The sequence below is a fragment of the Malus domestica genome, chromosome 16 (assembly GCF_042453785.1).
Source record: "Malus domestica chromosome 16, GDT2T_hap1".
NCBI lineage: Eukaryota > Viridiplantae > Streptophyta > Magnoliopsida > Rosales > Rosaceae > Malus > Malus domestica.
This window is the reverse complement of record NC_091676.1, coordinates 22,462,762-22,482,011: the sequence shown is the minus strand read 5'-3', so window position 1 is coordinate 22,482,011 and position 19,250 is coordinate 22,462,762. Positions and strand designations below refer to the sequence as shown.

The 19,250-nt window shown below is 37.9% G+C and overlaps 2 protein-coding genes across 2 annotated transcripts; one reads left to right on the top strand and one right to left on the bottom strand.

Annotated features, from left to right (window-relative positions):
* Positions 1–1,102: 1,102 nt before the first annotated feature.
* LOC103403610 (ribosomal RNA-processing protein 14-C) lies at positions 1,103–3,170 on the top strand. Its single transcript, XM_008342460.3, has 2 exons — positions 1,103–1,238; positions 1,871–3,170. The coding sequence occupies exon 2, from the start codon at positions 1,871–1,873 to the stop codon at positions 2,945–2,947; it is 1,077 nt and encodes a 358-aa protein (XP_008340682.3). The 5' UTR covers positions 1,103–1,238; the 3' UTR covers positions 2,948–3,170.
* Positions 3,171–4,187: 1,017 nt separating this feature from the next.
* LOC103403609 (membrane protein PM19L) lies at positions 4,188–5,489 on the bottom strand. Its single transcript, XM_008342459.4, has 3 exons — positions 5,240–5,489; positions 4,792–4,969; positions 4,188–4,692 (listed from the first exon to the last, which is right to left on the bottom strand). Exons 1-3 carry the CDS (start codon positions 5,367–5,369, stop codon positions 4,461–4,463), a joined length of 540 nt encoding a protein of 179 aa, XP_008340681.1. The 5' UTR covers positions 5,370–5,489; the 3' UTR covers positions 4,188–4,460.
* Between the last annotated feature and the right edge of the window lie 13,761 nt (positions 5,490–19,250).

The following is a 19,250-nucleotide window of genomic DNA, read 5'->3' as shown; positions in this document are numbered from 1 at the left end:
TTTTAGCTTAATATATATGGGGCTTCACCCAAAAGAACAGAAGGCCAAGCTATCATGCCCACAAAGCCAGCCCAACAACTTCTAGTAACGAGCCCCCCCACCATAAGTGGTCATAACTAGAGCGCCTGGGTCATTGAATCGTCAAAACAATACCATTAAACAAGAGAAGAGAGCACTCGGCTCAAAGTACTTAAGATTGCTTCAACCAAGTGTCGGCCCTAACAGTTTTTCAACACGAAATGTTAAAAACAAGTCTGCTCAAAACGTCAACTCTGTGCCACGTGTGTTGATTATCAACATGGAAGGTAGCCCACGATGGGACCTACAAAACAACTACAGGGAGCATACGACCAGATTACTTTCTGACTGTCTTTAGACAAGCGTCCGACCAGATTACTTTCTGATCGCCTTCAGACAAGCGCCACTCCTAAATGACTTTTCTATGTGGAAACCCTAGGAGTATACATGCTTGGACGTCAACTCCACGCCACATGTCGCCCACTCACGGTGGAGATAGCCTAATTCGTGCATGCGGCTCACTTAAGTGCGGTCCGAGAATCAAAGGACCAAAGACTTTATGGGCTCATGCAAGGTCTATATAAAAAGGAGGAATAACCCAAGAAGAAGTTTGATCCTAGAAAGAGAGAGAGCTTTACCACTTTGTATTAAGAGATTTTGTAAAGATTAACAAAGATATACATCATACATTATCTATGGACGTAGCTAACATATTCGGAATGAACTACTTAAATCTTTTTATTCTCACATTTATACCGTGATCATACCCGCCAAAGGTTGACCACACGGGTGCTCTATTAACCTCCCATAAGACATGGTCTAATATTAATGTGGTTTCTTGTAGAGGGATAATGTTATAATGTTAGATGGTTATTATTAGGAGGGAAAATGATCGGTGATGATCGAACTCGCACGAGAGTGCATAGCTTTTCTCGCATCCCACCGAAAAAGCCTCTGCTTATCAAGCAGTCGAACTGTCAGCAAAACCCAACTTTTAATAAAACGCTAAAAACGGCCCAGTCCATTTCCAAAATAAAAAATGAAAAATGATCGTAGCCCACCAAAAGCCCATTCCTCTAGGGTTCTTGTATTCTTGGAACCGCTGCAATCTGTGCCCTTTAAGGGCTTTGTTTGTTTCTATGAATTAACCACTACGACCACAAGCAGAAAAACAAGCTTCAGCTTCTGATTTCCGTATCGACGCCGCGGCATTCACCACGGTCTCTCTCTCTCTCTTCATCTTCTTCTCTTTTTTACTCACAGATAATTGTGCAACTTACTTCTCTTGATTTTTGATTTAGCCTAAACAAACTTTATTAATCTCGTTTTTTGGTTTAAATTTATGGGTCTAATTTGGTTTCGTTGATGGTTCACGGCTTTGCTAGTTACTTGTCATAGAAAGCAATTATTTTGATTTTTCAGTAATTTTGTTTGTATTCTTCATCAGATCGCATATTAATTGATTTCTTCTGCTGATTACTGTAACTGGGATTTCATTAGATTACATAATTTGTTATCTATTTCTTCTGCCGATTATTCTGATTGGGTTGTCATCCGATTTATTATCCATTTTTCTCTTTTAATTTAATGTTTGATTTGTTTTAAAAGTTGACCCTAGCAGGGTTTTCATCAGATTGCATATTTGCTTTTTCTGTTTGATTTGTTTGAAATCTTACTGTTGCTGGGTGTTCATCATGTTTTATAATCTGTTTTTTATTTTGCTCTGCTGATCAATTTGCAAATGAAATGCCCTTAACTAGGATTGGGTTGTATAGTTAGTGCGTGTGCGTTACTTCCGTTCACAACCATTATCTGCTGCTCGCTATTTACCTCAATTTTGATCACTATGCAGATGAAGAAAAAAAGAGCAAGTCATACCAGTGATTCCAATCCAATTCTCGATTTGAAGTCTATTATCCATCAGCATTCTCAATTCTTCGACAAGTTAGTTGAGCTCATCCCTGCTAGATTCTATCTACCCGTTGACGATGATGATAAGCCATGGTTTCAAGGTCTCAGCAAGACTGCAAAAGCTTCAGCAAAGAAGGAATCAAAGGAAAACATTAAGAAAGCTCGAAGAGAACGGTTGGATCCAGAGAAGTCTTCTAAGACTACCCTTGATGTGCTAAAGCAAAGTTTGGAAAAGAAGTCAAACGATGAGAGTGATAGTGATGAAATAGAGATTAAGCCTGTGGTGCCTGGTCTGGAAGATGATGAACGATCAGTGGAAGATGATGAACGTTCAGTGACATATGAAGAACTCCAGCAACGGCTTCGTCGCAAACTTGATGAGTTTCGGGCTGGTCGGCATTCCGAAGGTTCAGAGAGAGCAAGGAAGAGGATTGAGCGAAAGGAAAGATATGAGAAGAAAGGAACTGACCAGAAGAAACGGAAGAGAGAGGCCGTATCTGATGGTAAGAAATCTGCTAGTGATGATTCAGTGGCTAAAGTGGAGAAAGATGTTGCAGAGGCTGCAAAGGAGCTGACATTCGGTTATGTCAAACTTGGGGACGAAGATGAGGTTGGTAAGACAAATAAGAAGAAAAAGTTGTCAAAGTTGCAGGAGCTTGAGAGGGCAAAACAGTTGCAAGAAGCCAAGAAAGATCCAGAAAAAGGTGAGATAATCTCGAAGAAGCATTCTTGGAAAGCTGCAACAAGTAGAGCTGCTGGGATCAAGGTTCACGATGATCCAAAGTTGTTGAAACAAAGCATTCAGAAGGAGAAGAAGCGGCATCAGAAGAATGCCGAGAAGTGGAAGGGAAGGGTTGAAACCACAGAGAAGATGAAAGCAGATAAACAGAAGAAGAGATCAGATAATATATCACAGAAAAAGCAAGAGAAGATAAACCGGAAAATCGCAAAAAGAGAGAAAAAGCTCATGCGGCCAGGGTTTGAAGGTCGCAAGGAAGGTTTCATCACCGAAGGTTAAGCATAGTATGGCGTCGTTGTGTGCCTATTTCGGAAAGAATTAGTTTAAGCATCATGCAAAAGTTGAGGCGTTCTGTTCTTAACGGAGCCAGCCCTTTTCTTCTCCAAGTTTTGATTTCCTTCTATTTGTCATTTCTACTTTGAACTAGTTACTGCTTAAGAGCTGATTTTTCATAGATGAATGCGATCCAAGGAAAATGGCAGTGTTGCTAATTTTTAGCTAATTAGTCTTGCCATCTGATGCTCTATGCAAACACGTTTTTTATTTTTCCTTATACAACAATATATTTATACTAAGGAGAAAGGGAATAAATTAATATTGAACTCGTCATCGTCATCTGTGATCATAGTTTGGGGGAAGGACTTGTGAAAAATGATAGAAAATTGGGCTATAACTCATAATTGTCCTGTTTCTGGGCTTAGTATAAATTTCGTTATGACTTCATAATCCTTCGAGGGAAGAAAAACTAGGGTATAGAGAGAGAAACTTTACCACATGTTTGGGGGCTTCAATTGACGTCGATAATCTATTACACAAGTCCATTGATCTGAATATTCAAGGATAAATTCCCAATTTCTTTTCCCCTTTTCTCAAGGAAAATACACAACTCAAAATGATGCTCTAGCTTTGGAGTTGATAATGAAACTATATAGGCTTAGGGACTGAACTAGCTTTAGTAACTAAGCTGAATTAGCTTGACGTGGACTAAATTGTTATAAAATTGTGAAATATATGATGCAATGTCTATTCAACAATGCGGAAGTCTACTTCCTTACTTTTAAGCCTTGAGAAAACTCTCATCAATAGAAAACAGAATTTTGCGAGCCCAATGTATTTCGGTTGGAACAATATTTTCAGCAACCACTCCTGCTTTTATCCAATTATCTAATTAGATTTGGACACGTATCCAAATAATTGAAATTGTAAATCCAAATCTAATTGGATGAAAGCAGAAATAGCTGAATTTTCAGCCGCCAAGGACGCTGTTCATTCATTGACGGATTGGAGAAGGATTGGGTTGAGGATTTCCAAATCCTTTTTCCTCTTTTAATGCAATGGATATTTGGGTGACTTTTCAGGCGCAACGACAGCTACCTTTTTTGTTTTTGCGCTTTCTTCTCTCTTTCTTTTTGTTCCTCTTTTATCTTTTTTCCCCTTCTTTTGATCCCAATCAAATGATGATCCAGATGGGACGATGCAGAATTTCTCTACTCAGAGAGGTTTACGAACACAAACTAAGTTGAAAGGATGTTAACCATGCGTTAATTAATTAAAAACCATGCATACATTATACACATGATGTACACGACGTCGTACAAACATGCACACAACACCCCACTTGGGTCACTGACCACATCCCCTAACCTATCCAACCCACAAAACCACAAAGTAAAAACTTAAAATTCCCCATTAAATTATGAAACACAAACCCCCTTTCCCAAAAGGGAAGGGGAAACGAAATCCACATTAAATTACGCGGGAGTCGCACTGCTACGATATCCTCCCTACGTCCTTAAACAACCCTAGACGCAGGAACTCCTCCAGTTGTGCCCTTGTGTATCGGATCGCCGGCAGCCGGGTAGTCGGTGTCACGGTAGCCCGGGCCATACTTGCTGCTGAAGACACCCGCATGAAGCAGCAAGAGGTACAATAGCTGAGTGACTGTCAAGACTATTACGAAAGCCTCCAAGACCCTCAGCCTCCATCCTCTAAACCCTCCAATGCTTATCTGCTTGCATGCCAGCCTGTTGACAAACACCACGATTATCATCCGATTGATCTCAATATAAACGACATTAAGTGTGCTTAAGTGCCATGTGATCAAGTCAGATTCTGAGATTCACCCAAGGGCCAGTGCTGTGAGAGCCCATGCCACGATGGCTGATGATCCTGCTGCAGCTAGGCTATCACTCCTCCAAGCTCTGATGTGGTTTGCTCCGGCCAGCTTTGATGCTATGCCCATCACTCCAGCCAATATGGAGAATATCAAAAAGAACATTGTTGCACCATTTCCTCCAAAACCTGAGCAAAATTTTTACACCGAGTTTAATTTCAAAAAACGAAAATTAAAAATTAAATTGCTACAAGTTCTCAACTTTTTACAATGACGATATTCAAAACTTGGCAATAAAGAACTAATCCACTCTAGTGTATAGAGAACGGGGTAGTCCAAGACTCGGACTGTCATAGCCAACTGGCCAAAGTTGGGTTCGCAATTAACTAGGCGTTAAAATCACCAGTAAACAAGAAAACCCACAAATCAAAAGAGAGGTAGTTGATGAGAAAACTTACTAGGGTGATTGGTCTGGCCATTGATGAACCTGTTGAGACACCAACTAGCAAAACCGACAACGATCAAATACATGATCAAGTTCAGAAACAGCAATGGAGCTGCCACGTTCCTTCCCACAGTCTGAGCCATCGATCTCTCCCTCAAACTCCCCAAACACAAAGAAAAAGCAGCAACAACTCAAGCAGCAAGCAGCTAGCTCTCACTCTTTGATAATGAAGTAGTAGTTGTAGTTTCTGATAAGAACAAGGAGGTTGGCTTAGCTCTATATGGAAGCGGCAACCGATGTCAATGGTGTTTGGACATGCATGCGATACGTGTAAAGCAGTCAGACATGCATGTGGATCATTGGTTAACAGCTTCACAGGTGGTGGGACACGTGTCATGATTTAGTCACTCTACTTCCCATGAAACCCTCTCTCTCTTCCGAGCTTCAAACTTTAAACAAACGGCGCATTATCCACGACACCAGAGATATTTCTAGCACACATCTCAGCTACACTGCATAGCCATGTCAAACACCCTTGTGGGCCCACCAATCAACGGTGGAGATCATGATCTCCATGCATCGACGGCTGTGATGATGAATGTTTCAAAATAAAGCCGTTGTGGTATGGGGTACTTTTAAGATACTCATACTTCTGAACATCGCGTAGAAACTTAGATGTTTATCGCCCTCTCTCTATATAAGGCAAATTATTATAAGGATCAAAAGAAAATTAACAACTCCATATAGAAGGCAAATTATTAGAAGGTGATTAACAACTCCATATTTAAGATTCCTCAATAGAACATTTACAGATTAAAGAAATTAGACTAGAATTTTCAACTAAAGTTGTAAATGTAATAGTTAAGAATGCACGTACATAGACTTGACTCGGCAGAAATCACTAATCAAGGCAAGTTTGAAATGCAAATGCACGAAATAAACCTGCCAAAGGAGAGATAGGCTTGAATACTTCCAACTTTCAATTCCCAAGAACCCTAACACTAACCTACAACCTAACTTGAGTTTGATGTGATTTTCAACCTATAACTAGTACTCCTTTTTTTCGACGACTCGATTCTTTTGGCAGTGTTTTTCCTTGTTCGTGAACAGTAAAATGTCGGAAATGCCCTCGACTTCTCTTGCTTTGCCCTTCTATTGCCTTCTTTGTACAGTTAATTCTCGGTTTAACCCTCGCTGGGCACGTGTCCTTCATTGCTGGCTTTTCCTATTTCATTTCTCTGCTTTTTCGTTCTCTACCTTTCGTTTTGCTTCTCTCTCTCTCGCCATTTCCTGCACTCACTTTTTTTCCCTCTCGCCGATTGTCAATGCCAGTTTTTCTTGCCCAAAATATCCTGCACTCTTGCGAAATTCTTATTGAAAACCCCTAGCCCTTCAAATTTCTGCCATTATTGAATTTGATCGGAATCCATTTTTTTCTCGCATAACCTGGCGTTTCCTGGTGAGTTTTCTGTCTTTCTCAATGTGCTTGAATTTTATTTATTTATTTATTTTTTTTGTGGTTTCTCAAGTCATTCACAATATAGTCTCTTAGGGTTTTGTAGTCGTTCCGGCATTCTCGTTTGTTTAATAATATTCCTATTATTTTGTAGTCTCATTCGTTGCGCACTCTGATATTCAACTGGGTATCAGAGCAGGTTTGATCCTTCAGGTCTTGATTGGTATCAATTAGTTGTTTGGTTGATTTTAGTTTTTAGTATTAGTTAAAAACAATAGAAATAAAAATTGCTGAAGCTTTGCCATAGCCTCATAGCCGCGCCACTGCACCTGCAGCTTGACGCGCTTCAGCAATCCGTCGTCCCTCGTTGTCATGTGCATAAGCCTTGAAAACCCTGCACCTGCACCCCTTGAATCTGCATCTTTGTACCTGCATCTGTCTACATCAAAACTTGTTTTTGCGTTGCCATCCCAAGAAAGAGGAAGAAGGAGATAAAATAAAATAAAAAAAGACAAACGCAAGAAAGAAGAAAGAGGAAAAGGGAGAAAAGAGGAAAAAAAATGAATTAAAAAGGAGAAGAAACGGAAGAAACAAGAAAAGGAAAGAGAAAAGGTTGGAGGTTTTGAGGCCCACACGGGCATAAGAAAAAATGGGTTGTTTGGTCATTTTTGGTTTAAAGTTTAAGGCCCACTAGTTGTTGGCCTGTTTGGGATTGTTATGTGACATTCGAGTACTTGGACCTGTGACCACTCGAGTGATAGTTGTGTTTGTTCATTCGTTGCTAGAATTAAGATATGAAAATCTCATCTGTTTAGAGACGGGAACACTAGCCAGTCGAAACCAGAATCAGTTTGCCAGCAAGAATTAAGAATCAAGAACCAGTTTGCCAGTCAAGTCAAGTCAAGAATTAAGTCAAGAATCAAGTCAAATTTGCCAATTTTCCAGTCAAGTCAAGTTTACATGTCTGCTAGTCCACATCTTATTGTTTGCAAACTCATGTCGTTTACCGCCGGGGGTGTTGGAAAATATTAGTATTTATGTTTATTTTAGTATTTGGGTTTTGCTTGTTAGTTTAGGAATTGGGCCTAACCCATCTGAGTTAGGGTTTCTTAGGTTTTGCTCTCTATAAATATAGCTTGTAGTTTAGCATGAAAACAAGTCATTCACAATGTAGTCTCTTAGGGTTTTGTAGCCATTCCAGCATTCTCATTTGTTTAATAATATTCCTATTATTTTGTAGTCTTGTTTGTTGCGCACTCTGATATTCAATTGCTCACATATTTTTGGGTGAATGATTAAGGTGGTTATGTAGGAAAGAGAACTCACTTAACAGAAAAATGAACGTTTTCATTTTTGAATGTAATAGCCGAGTTTTGGGAGTGTTTTAATGAAAATAAAGAAACATATATGAGAAATGCTAAGGTGATTCTTAAAAGTAGGACTCTTCATGGATTTTTTACCTCCTCATGTTTTTTGCACAATGTTTTATAATTTGACACAAAATTAACGTTAAACTGTGAGGTGATAGAAAGTCTAAGGAAAGTGTCACTTTAAGAGAGTCTACTTAGCATTTCTCAATACATATTGATAATTCCATTTTTTTCGTTTTCCACTCATTTTTTATGGGAAAAAGCGTCATCTCTCTCTCTATTAGATACTAGCCTTCACGCATGTCCTCACGCGTGTGCAAAAGACATTTTTTGAATCATGGCGTGTTACGCGCGACTTACACGTTTTAAATGTATTTATATGCGTAAATTGACAAAAGGAAAGTTAAATATTTGAAGTAAATGAATAATTTTAGATCATGCTAGAAGAAACACCTCATAAACCAATTAAAACATCTGAATTCACATAATATAATTGGTTTATATAGAATTTACATTAATAATAGAGAAAATAATATTTAATAAACAATTGATTGAATCACATTATTGCTAGTCAATTGTGAGGCTAAGACCACCCCATCTCCCTTAGTGTAGATATATCATTTGTTAAAAACAAAACAAAAAAAAAAAAATCATTTGACAATTAATTTAATACCCCTCATAAACCAATTAAAGCAGCTGAATTCATATAATAAAATCGGCCTCTATATAATTTACATTAAGAATAGAGAAAATAATATTTAATAAACAATTGATTGAATCATATTATTGCTAGCACATTGTGAGGCTAAGCCCACCCCTCCCCCTTAGTGTAGATAACATCGTTTGTTAAAAAAAAAAACAATCATTTGACAACTAATTTAATCACATTATTATCCGCTTGCGAAAAACTTTTTTTTTATAACTGGCATTATACGCCTCTTAAGATGTTTTGAACGCATTTAAAAATAGAGAAAATAATATTGAATGAACGACTAATTGAATCACATTATTGATAGCCTATTGTGAGGCTAAGCCCATCCATTCCCCCTTAGTGTACATAATATCGTTTGTTTAAAAAAAATCATTTAGCAACTAATTAAATGTAATTTAATCACATTATTATTAGCATGTGAAAGATTTTTTTTTATAACCGGCATTACACTCCTCTTAAGATGTTTTGAATGACTTAGTGACACCAAAATCACTATTCACAACATCTGATTGAATCATATTATTGCTAGCTTATTATAAGGTACTAATTAAAAAAAAAAACTTTACTAATTTATCATCAGCACTATGCGTCTCTTAAAATGTTTTAAATGTTGTGAATAATATGTGGATGGCCCACATGAATAGTCTGTTACTATTTATGCACAGTATTTTCAGTATTCATTTATGAAAATTTTGTAAAGTGAATAGTGTTGACACAATAACTTTTTCCTATAAAATGAAAGCATGTGAAGGAAGAAAGATGAGTGAGAGACTCATGGTAGAAAGAGAGAGAAAAGAGAGGAAGAAGAGGGGGAGAGTAAAGAGAGTTATCTTTGTACTCTTATTATTTCAGATTCTAATGAAAGCATCACTGCTGCACCGAGGATGTACTCTAGTCACACTGACTGTAGAAGAACCTCGTAAATTTTGTGTCTTGTTTATTCCATTGCACATATCGTTGATTTTACAACACGTTATCAGCACAAGAATCTCTCGTGTCAGTGGAAAGCACAACGCCACAAATCTTGTTCACACATCGCCTGGAATCTCACAAATAAGAAAATATTTTCATTTCATCTTAAAATATTTGTACTTCTGATTTTCCTGAAGCAAATATATATATATATATATATATATATATATATATATATATATATATATATATATATATATATGTTGTTGTATGATTGTATATCATCATTTGCAGAAGCAAAAGAGTACAGACTCAAAATTCGTAGAGAATCTGACAGCCATGTAAACAGCCTCGGAACTCCAACTTGCAGAACTCGGATTGAAATATTTTCTTCTTCAAAGTTGTTCATCCGCCCAGTACCTACAACATATCAAATTTTCAGAAATTCCAACAGTGCGATCATCGCAGATGCCTGAAATACCAAACCAGTTTCCAATTTCCGTAGAAAATTGGACAGGCAACTTATGAGTACCAAAACTCCATTTCGGTAGCTTAGATCGAAATTGTTTCTTCATGAAAGTTGTTCGGTATCCTCTTATCCATATCATACTAAAATTTGAGCTAAATCTAACGGTTGGATCTTCTCATAACTTGCAGACACTCTTGACTCCAAAACTTATGGGAACCGTTTCAACTCTTTTGAAACTCACGGAGAAGGAACACCAATTGAAAGTTATTGTTACTATTATTTCCTGAGTAACCAAAATAACATTAGAACTGTAAAATAAAAATAAAAATAAAAGGAATCAAACAAAAGAAGTGGCAGATCAAAAAAAAAAAAAAACAAAAGATGAGGACTTAATCATTGCATTTTCTGTTTTGGCATTTTTATGTGCATGGTGTTGGTTTAAAGCCCTATCACAAGTTTTGTTTATTTACAGTGGGTAGAATTATTACCCTTTGCTTTAAAGCTTTGATATTTATGTGAATGGTACTGAATCAAAACCCTTGTCACAAGCTTTATTTACTTAAAAGTAATTTATTTACCATGGATGGAATTACCGCCTATTGCTTTAATTTATTTATTGTATTTCTCTTTTGTTACGATGAGTATATACAGGACCTGAAGTTCCTTGAACGGATCAGAACCTGCAGTTTCTTGATCCTCATTATATAAAATGACTGGACCCGAAGTTTCATCATACAGAAAGATCAGGCATGAAGTCCTTGATCCTGAAGATCAGGACATTAAATTACTTGATGAGCACCATAAGTTTGAAATGCCGCAGTGCCTCAACTTAATTGTAATAAAGGCCATAAGAGTCTCAATCTACAAACTATTAAATAAGGACTAGAAGTTCCTTATGTCTATACTCAAAATGGTTTAGCAGAAGCCTTTATTAAGCGAATGAAATTGATTACCCGCGCTCTGCTCATGAAAACAAAATTGCCAGTTTTTACATGGGTATATGCTATTTTGCATGATGCATTATTAATTCGGATGAGATATGTTACCAACCATCAATAGTTCTCAGTACAACTCGTGTTTGGGAACTAGCCAGACATTATACATATACGAGTTTTTGGTTGTGTTATTTATGTGCCTATTGCACTGCCACAACGTACTAAAATGATGCATTATCGCATATCAGGCATTGATGTTGAACACTATATATCATTCAATATTTAGAACCCTTGACTAGGGATATGTTTACCGCGTGGTTTGCGGACTGTCATTTTGATAAGACAATTTTCCTGCTGTTAGAGGAGAAAATAACATCATTCCAAAAGAATGATGAGAAAATATCATTCCAGAATAATGATAAGAAAATACCGTTCCAGAAGAACGAAGAGAATTTGTCTTATTTTGATTCACGAAGCAATCAATATGAAAATGAAGTAAGAATAATTGAATGATGCAACGATGTATCAATCAAATGCCAAATGCATTTAATGTTGCAACGAAAGTGATGAAATCACATATATTTGCTGCAAATGTGCCTACAAGAATTGATGTCCTTATTGGACAAAATAATGAGGCAGTAAATGATTTATCTGTTGCACGCCTGAAGTGTGGTAGACCCTCAGACTCAAAGATTCAATCTTCCGAAAGAGGAAGAATATGGCACTCCTAAATTATTGCATTCCCGAAGCATAACTGTTGCATGCCAGAAGCATGACAGTGGCCGCATGGATATATGTCCCAAAAACGACAATCCGCGAACATGGAAATGTTGATGTCTCATGCATGAAACATGATAAACGTATAGGTTCTAAATGACTCAACTCCTGGAAGTGGAGATTAAAATCCAAGCTCTAAATTATGATTATCTTGGAAGAGATAGTGTAATGCCCTTAAAGAGGCAATGGATACCCAAAAGAAATGAAAAGCTCATATGCATGCGCATGCACATGAGAATATGGGATCACGGATTGATGATAACCAATGGTAATTTTGGTTTTTATAAGTAGCTACTACTACTAAATTCATCAATGAGCTGTGTTGATATTGAGTCATGTTCTTTTCCGTCAACAAAAATTATTGGCCAAATTGGAAAAAAGCAATTCCATTACAATTTTGTAAGAACATGGAGAAAATGACCTATATATATTTGAATATGATACAAATAGCCAAAAAGATATTGAACCAAGGAGGTTACATTGGGCATTTGTAATACAGTGAAATACACATGAGTTAAAACCAATAAACAGGATGGAGCCTTCATAAAAGTTGCTCATGTGAAGCCTCAGTACTCAAAAGTACCCCAGAAGGGGAAGGTACTGGAGATTGATCATATGGCACCCTAGTCCTTGGCAAAAACACTAGAACGGGAAGGTATCAGTTGCTTTTGAAATCTAGCAACGAATCTCTGGTGATCACTTTGAATTCGACTTTCGGATTCCTGCAGTTGGTCGAGCTTTCTTTTCATACTCGTAGAGTAATTATTTGCAAGCACGTGTAACACTTTATTCTCATGCTTAAGCCTTCTGATCTCTTGTTTAAGACTTGCCACCTCAGCCATCAATGATTCAACTTGGCGAGTTTGAGCAAGTAGGCGTTGGCTCATATTGGATGCATAGCCTGCACATTGAACATTGAGAGCCAATGAGTCTTGAACGGCCAACTCGTCAGACCATTTTGAAAGGATTCTATTATCCTTTGGAGTGAGAAGATTCCTAGCTACCATAGTAGCGGTTATGTTATTCTTCATCATAGAGTCCCCAACCGTAAGATGATCATTAGAAGATAAGAAGGACATGCGTCATATGTTATCCTAACGCTGCTCGTCTGTATCACTCCTAAGGCTCAAATCTAAGCAAATGTTAGATAGGCAAACCATTTTCAGAAATGATGAAGAAAAAACGAGGTCAAATAAAATTTCAGAAATGCAAGAAGGGGAAAATTTCTACAAGACATCAACTTTATGAGCATACTCTTAAACACAATTGATGTCTCTATAAAAGAATAGGCAACAAAGCCACTTATTCAGGGATCGAAGCGGCACGGCTCTCGAATTTTAAAAGCCAGATTTTCCGGAATAAAGTTCGTTGGCATTTTTTAGATGCAATCTTAGCTTTTTCGGATATTGCGTGCAACTTTGTCAAAGATCTCTGACGAAGTTGAAAACGCATAAATCTTACTATTCTAATTACACCACAGTTGCTGAAAAAAGTAAAGGCACAACACCACTACTTACTATTGAAAAATCTTGTTGATGCACAAAATCAATGAAGACTTTGGTACAACAGAAAGTGTTAAGTTTGTGACCTTCGCTAGATTGCTCCGGTCACTAGTGTGGATAAGTATGTAAATGGATAGAGACAGGGAAGCAAACACAAGATGTACGTGGTTCACCCAGATTTGCTACATCCACGGAGTAGAAGAGTTTTCAATAATTGTGAAGGGTTTACACAAGTACATAGGTTCAAGCTCTCCTTTAGTGAGTACTAGTGAATGATTTAGTACAAATGATATTAGGAAATATTGTGAGAGAATGATCTCTATTTATAGAAGAGAGTTTCTAGTTTCATTCTGACATTGACACGTGTTGTGTTGTGATTGGCTTCTGATGTTGACACGTGTCACGTTATGATTGGCTTCTAATGTCGACACGTGTCACGCTGTGATTGGCCTCCTGGTTGGAGGGAAACTCTTCTGGGTCCTTGACGGCATAACGTTGACCAGTGCTCAGTAGTTTCGGGATTGGTCAAGTATGGTACAAACAGTGCTCCCCTAAGTTCCCGAGTGAGGGAAGCTCCTCGGTTGGGAACTTGCAAGATCCAAGCCATTGAGTAATCACGAAACTTCTAAGTACTGAAGTGTGGTATCATTTTCACTTGCCTTATCTGTCTCATATGTAGATGTGGCATCTTCTCTGGAAGTACTTTTCCTCCATCCAGTGGTGGTATCTTTAACCGATGAAGATACACAAGGTAATGTATCAATTTCACTTGAAGCTTACTTGTAGTTTCGAGCTTGGTCAAACCCTATAGTAGGAGTCTCCCAAGTCGCCAAGCTATGAGATTTGCCAAAGGAGGTAACAGATAAGGTAAGCAATCAGACTTCCAAGCAAGCAACATGGATCAGAGGTTCGACTTCGACTTCCGGTTGATTGTTCTCCTTCACCTTGTGTCGTAAACAGCAACAAGGATAAGGAGAAGTAAATGGAGAAGAGATGATATGAGATACTTTTGCTTTTGAAGAAGTAACTTTCCACAGGCTTATTCTTGAACTAGGCTGGAGGGTTTTCTGGTTTCCTCCAAAGTATAAGGCCAACTTAAGAATTTGAGGGTCAAAACAAGTCCATCAAATCAAGAGTGCATTCGACCTTGATATGGGATACTTTTGCTGTTGACGAAGTAATAGATGAATCGGCATGTGTTCTGTTGGGCTTGTCTTCACATGCTTCCTTGTATCCTTCTCACTTGCCCTATCTGTTCCTCAGGCAGATGTGGTATCTTTTTTGGAAGCATAAGATGTTGAAGATGAGTACTCGAGAGCAATGCCAGGTAAGTAATCAGGCAAGAGGTTCCAGGCAGTCAGTTCCTGACTGGAAGCTTGATTCCAAGTGCTGACTGATTGCTCTCTTTCTTCTTGTCTTGCAGGTAAGAACAAGGGCAAAGGAAAAGACAGGGAAAAAGCATGATATGGGATACTCTTGCTTTTGACCCTGATGATATGAGATACTCTTGCTCTGGTGTGGCTGGTTTGCATAGGTATTATTGGGGGGGGGAAGCTGAGTATTTCGAGAGGCTTCGTTGGGAGTGCCCTCTCAGATATGAGGAAGGGTTGAACATTTTTGCAGGTCTGCCTGTCCTTGGAGGATGGAGGTCGACATATATAGGAGTCTCCCTAACAACAAGTAGTAATGTTATTCCTTTACCCTTCTTGGTCGTAGCAATGTAGTGGGAGCTGCAAGTTTCACGTGTTTTAACTTTGTCAGAGCACTTTGAAAAAGTGGTATGTTGTATCAGGAAAGCTAATGTTGCGTGTGAAGATTGCAGACAAGCTTTATCCAAAGAAATCTGGCTCTCGAAGTTCGGAGAGCGATGCCTCTTCAGTTTTCGAACAAGCAATCCTGTCGGGAATCTAGCTCTCGAGATTCGGAGAGCGATGCCTCTTCGATTTTTGAGAAAGTAATCCTATTGGGAGTCTGGCTCTTGAGATTCGGAGAGTGGTGCCTCTTCGATTTTTGAGAAAGTAATCCTGTTGGGAGTCTGGCTCTCGAGATTCGGAGGGCGGTGCCTCTTCGATTTTGAGCAAGTAATAATGCTATTCCTTTACCCTTCTTGGTCATAGCAATGTAGTGGGAGCTGCAAGCTTTAAATGTTTTAACTTTGTCAAAGCATTTTGAAAAAGTGGTATGTGGTATCTGGAAAGCTGATGTTGCGTGTGAAGATTGCAAACAAGCTTTATCCAAGGAAATCTGGCTCTCGAAGTTCGGAGAGCAGTGCCTCTTCGGTTTTCAAACAAGCAATCCCATCGGGGATCTAGCTCTCGAGATTCAGATAACGGTGCCTCTTCGATTTTTGAGAAAACAATCCTGTTGGGAGTCTGACTCTTGAGATTCGGAGAGTAGTGTCTCTTCGATTTTTGAGAAAGTAATCCTATTAGGAGTCTGGCTCTCGAGATTCGGAGAGTGGTTCCTCTTTGATTTTTGAGCAAGCAATCTTGTTGGGAGTGTTTTCTCGAATGTGAGTAAAGGTTGGGCATTTTTGCCAGTCTGCCTTGCCACGGAGCACGGAGGTTGACACTGATGCGAGAAATATAAGCACACTCAAATTAAACCCTCTTTTTGACAATTGTAGCAAAGTATGTAAGTAGGGATCGTTCTAAACCGGGGATTAGGAGGGCTTGCTAAAACCTCTAAACTGACTCAAAAACAAAAAGAAACAAAGTTAAAAATATAAACAAAAGATTTTAAAACAAGAAAGTAAAAGGGGGATTTGAGTTTGGTGAAGTTGAAAGTAAAAACGAATAAACTAAAAACTTAAATAGATTTTAAACAAATTTGGGTTGAATGGATAATGGAAGGCTAGCTAAGGGGTTCTTCTCCACACATGTCTTGCTTGCATACAAAATGATTTCCAATTGCTCTTCGATAAGTTATGAATACTCAACGCCCCAAATTACCGTGAATTGCACTAATTAACTCTCAGTTTTTCAACAAGTTATTAGATTGGATGATTGCATACGACAACCCAAAACATTCCCTACAAGTTCCCTACATGAATTGCATAATAGAGATACAAGCAAGAATCATTAAGTTCTATGAAAAACATAAGCATTGACGAGGCACTCGTTACTATGATTTGCATGAAACTTATGCCAAGAATTTACTTAACGTGATTGTGACTAGCAACCTTCACTACTTGTGAATATAAGTTCATAACGATTAGGTGAAACTCCCTTATATTCTAGCGTCAAATTCATGCATGAAAATTAAGCGTGCACTCTCAACCAACATACACAAATTAGTTTTTATACGAACGGATAAGTAAATTGAATTCACAATTCAAGAAACGCAATTGGAAGTAATCAAATCATATAGCAAGCATAAACATGGTTTTGAATCCCCCCCTAGCCAAGGGGGGTTTAGTTCCTCATTATTACAAAACAAAGATAAACAAATTTAACCATTGAAAAACAAAGGGAAGAAAGCACCTAAACGTTCCAACGATCCATGTTGGATAGCAAGCGCGTCCAAGTACTTTTCTCCTTCTCCTTGCCGCCACAACAAGGTTGGAATGATGTTGAAGGGTTGGTTATTTGGAGGAATGGATGGGAAGGGGTTTAGATATGTAGGAGAGGCAAGGAAAGGCTTGGAGAATGGTTAATTTCTGGATGATTTGAATGAGGTTGCTGCCATGGTATTTATAGGAAGAGGATGGACATGTTTAATGCAAAAATCTGGTGGAATGAAGTAGGTAAGGCATGGCAAGGTGGAGAATTGTTGGTGAGGGTAGGTTTTGAGTCATCCACTCACATGTCATGGTGAGTTAAGCATTGCATCATCCACTCAAATGTCATGGTGAGTTAAGCATTACATCATCCACTCAAATGTCATAGTGAGATAGGCATTGCATCATCACTAAAAAATCTGGTGGAAGTAAAACAAAGGGAAGGCCACGGCATTGATGAATTTTATGGGGTATGCATGGTTTTGAGTGAAGTTTTGGCCAATCCTTCTAGAAATTTATCCCTTCTTGCAACTTGTATTTGTTTCACCAGATTTTTAGCATGTTCCTAGCCTCTTTTGTCTTCAAATTCGTCCATCCATCTTGCTCATATAATATGTAATCCATTACAAGCTCAAAACTGCTCCAAAATGCACCAAAATGCACTTTCTTGCTACCTTAGCCCTTTGGACCTACAAACACACGAAAATGGCTTAAAGTACTAAAATAACTAAGAACTAATGACGTAAATGCAAGAAAACTAGTTAACTAAGTCGCATAAATATGCGTCTATCAAATTCCCCCACACTTAGCTATTGCTAGTCCTCGAGCAAAATAAAACAAATAAAACATAACCTAACCTTCCAACATTTGCCTTAGGGATTTCCAATGCACATGACATGTTAAAGATTATCATTCCCACAGAATTGAGTCAATTTAACACTTAAGCACATACTTAATCATAGTCACTACTTACTAATTCACAATTAACCAATTAAAACAATGTTTTGAATGTAGTAACATGCCTTAGAGAATTCCCTCAATCCTTACAAGATACGCACTCTATTTTCACTCAGATTTTCTAACTACACACCCTATACTAGTTATATGTGAGAGAATTGATGTAGATATAGAAACGAATGCTCACATATATGTATAACAAAGAACACAATTTCTAGAGTTAATAAGCATGTTGAGATATGATCTCATGAATGGAATGCTACTACTTAGATGCGAGAACCAGTGACCATATGCTCATACCAAGTTCAATCTCCACAAATTGAAACACATAACACTCAAGATAGAAGTCAAGGGTTGTAACGGGGCTTGGGGTATTGGCTAACAAAGAAAGGATAAGGAAAACAAACGTTCTTAAAGTGATAGTAAGCAAAGTAATGAAATTGAGACTTAGAATTTACTTAGATTGCAGAAATTAGCTTTAAAACACAAGGGGAAGATTTAAACAACTCCTTAGGGTCGAATTCATTGTTTTGGACCCTTTCTTCATCAAACAACACTTTAGAACTCTTTTTCACTTCTTTTCAACTCTTTTCGCATTCTTTTCACATTTTTCTTTTCTTTTTTTTTTTTTTTCTTTTTACCCGTGCCTATGGCACATAATTCCTTATGAAAAACACTTCCCCCACACTTGTTTTCTGCCACAAAGGAATTCAATTTGAATCATGCTTTACTACGCTTTAAGAACAAGGTTAATGGATGGTCCTAATCTAAGCTAGGTGAGGGTAATGTGGGTTACAAAGAAAAGGCTCACAAAGCTCAACGGGATTAAAACGTACAAAACATAATGACATAGGGGATTCACGGCTTTTTGGTTATGGTGGTGGTCACTACACAACTTTATCTTGAATATGTGTTATGCAAATCAATGACATGCTTTGAATGAAATGGGTATGAGTTCTAGCATTTGGAACTAAATGATGAAACGCCTTCTAAGTAGTAACCAAGCAAAGAATAATGAGATCATGCAACGACTTAGAAAACAATAAATCACAGATTATTAACTCTCCAAATAAACGTTTAGGCTCAAGTCTCACAAGGTTGTAGCGTTAGTTTGAGTTCTTTCCTTCAAGCATGTTACAAAAACTGATTTTTCCTTTAAGATTGCATGTAAATTCATAAGTTATAACCACAACCAAGCATAAACAAAGAGTAAATCAAACTTTCATCCATGTTAATCACTCTCTTTAACAGCCATGAAATTACAAACCAAATCCTCATCATTGTGTTGGAAGGTACCCTAAGACACAAACAAACACACAAAAACAACTCTTTTTGGGTTTTGCAAAGCAATTTTTCAAATTTTTATGTGATTTTCGGAGTTATAAGTCAGCACACACTAAAACTCACCAAAACAGCCTAAAAACACCTAAAAACA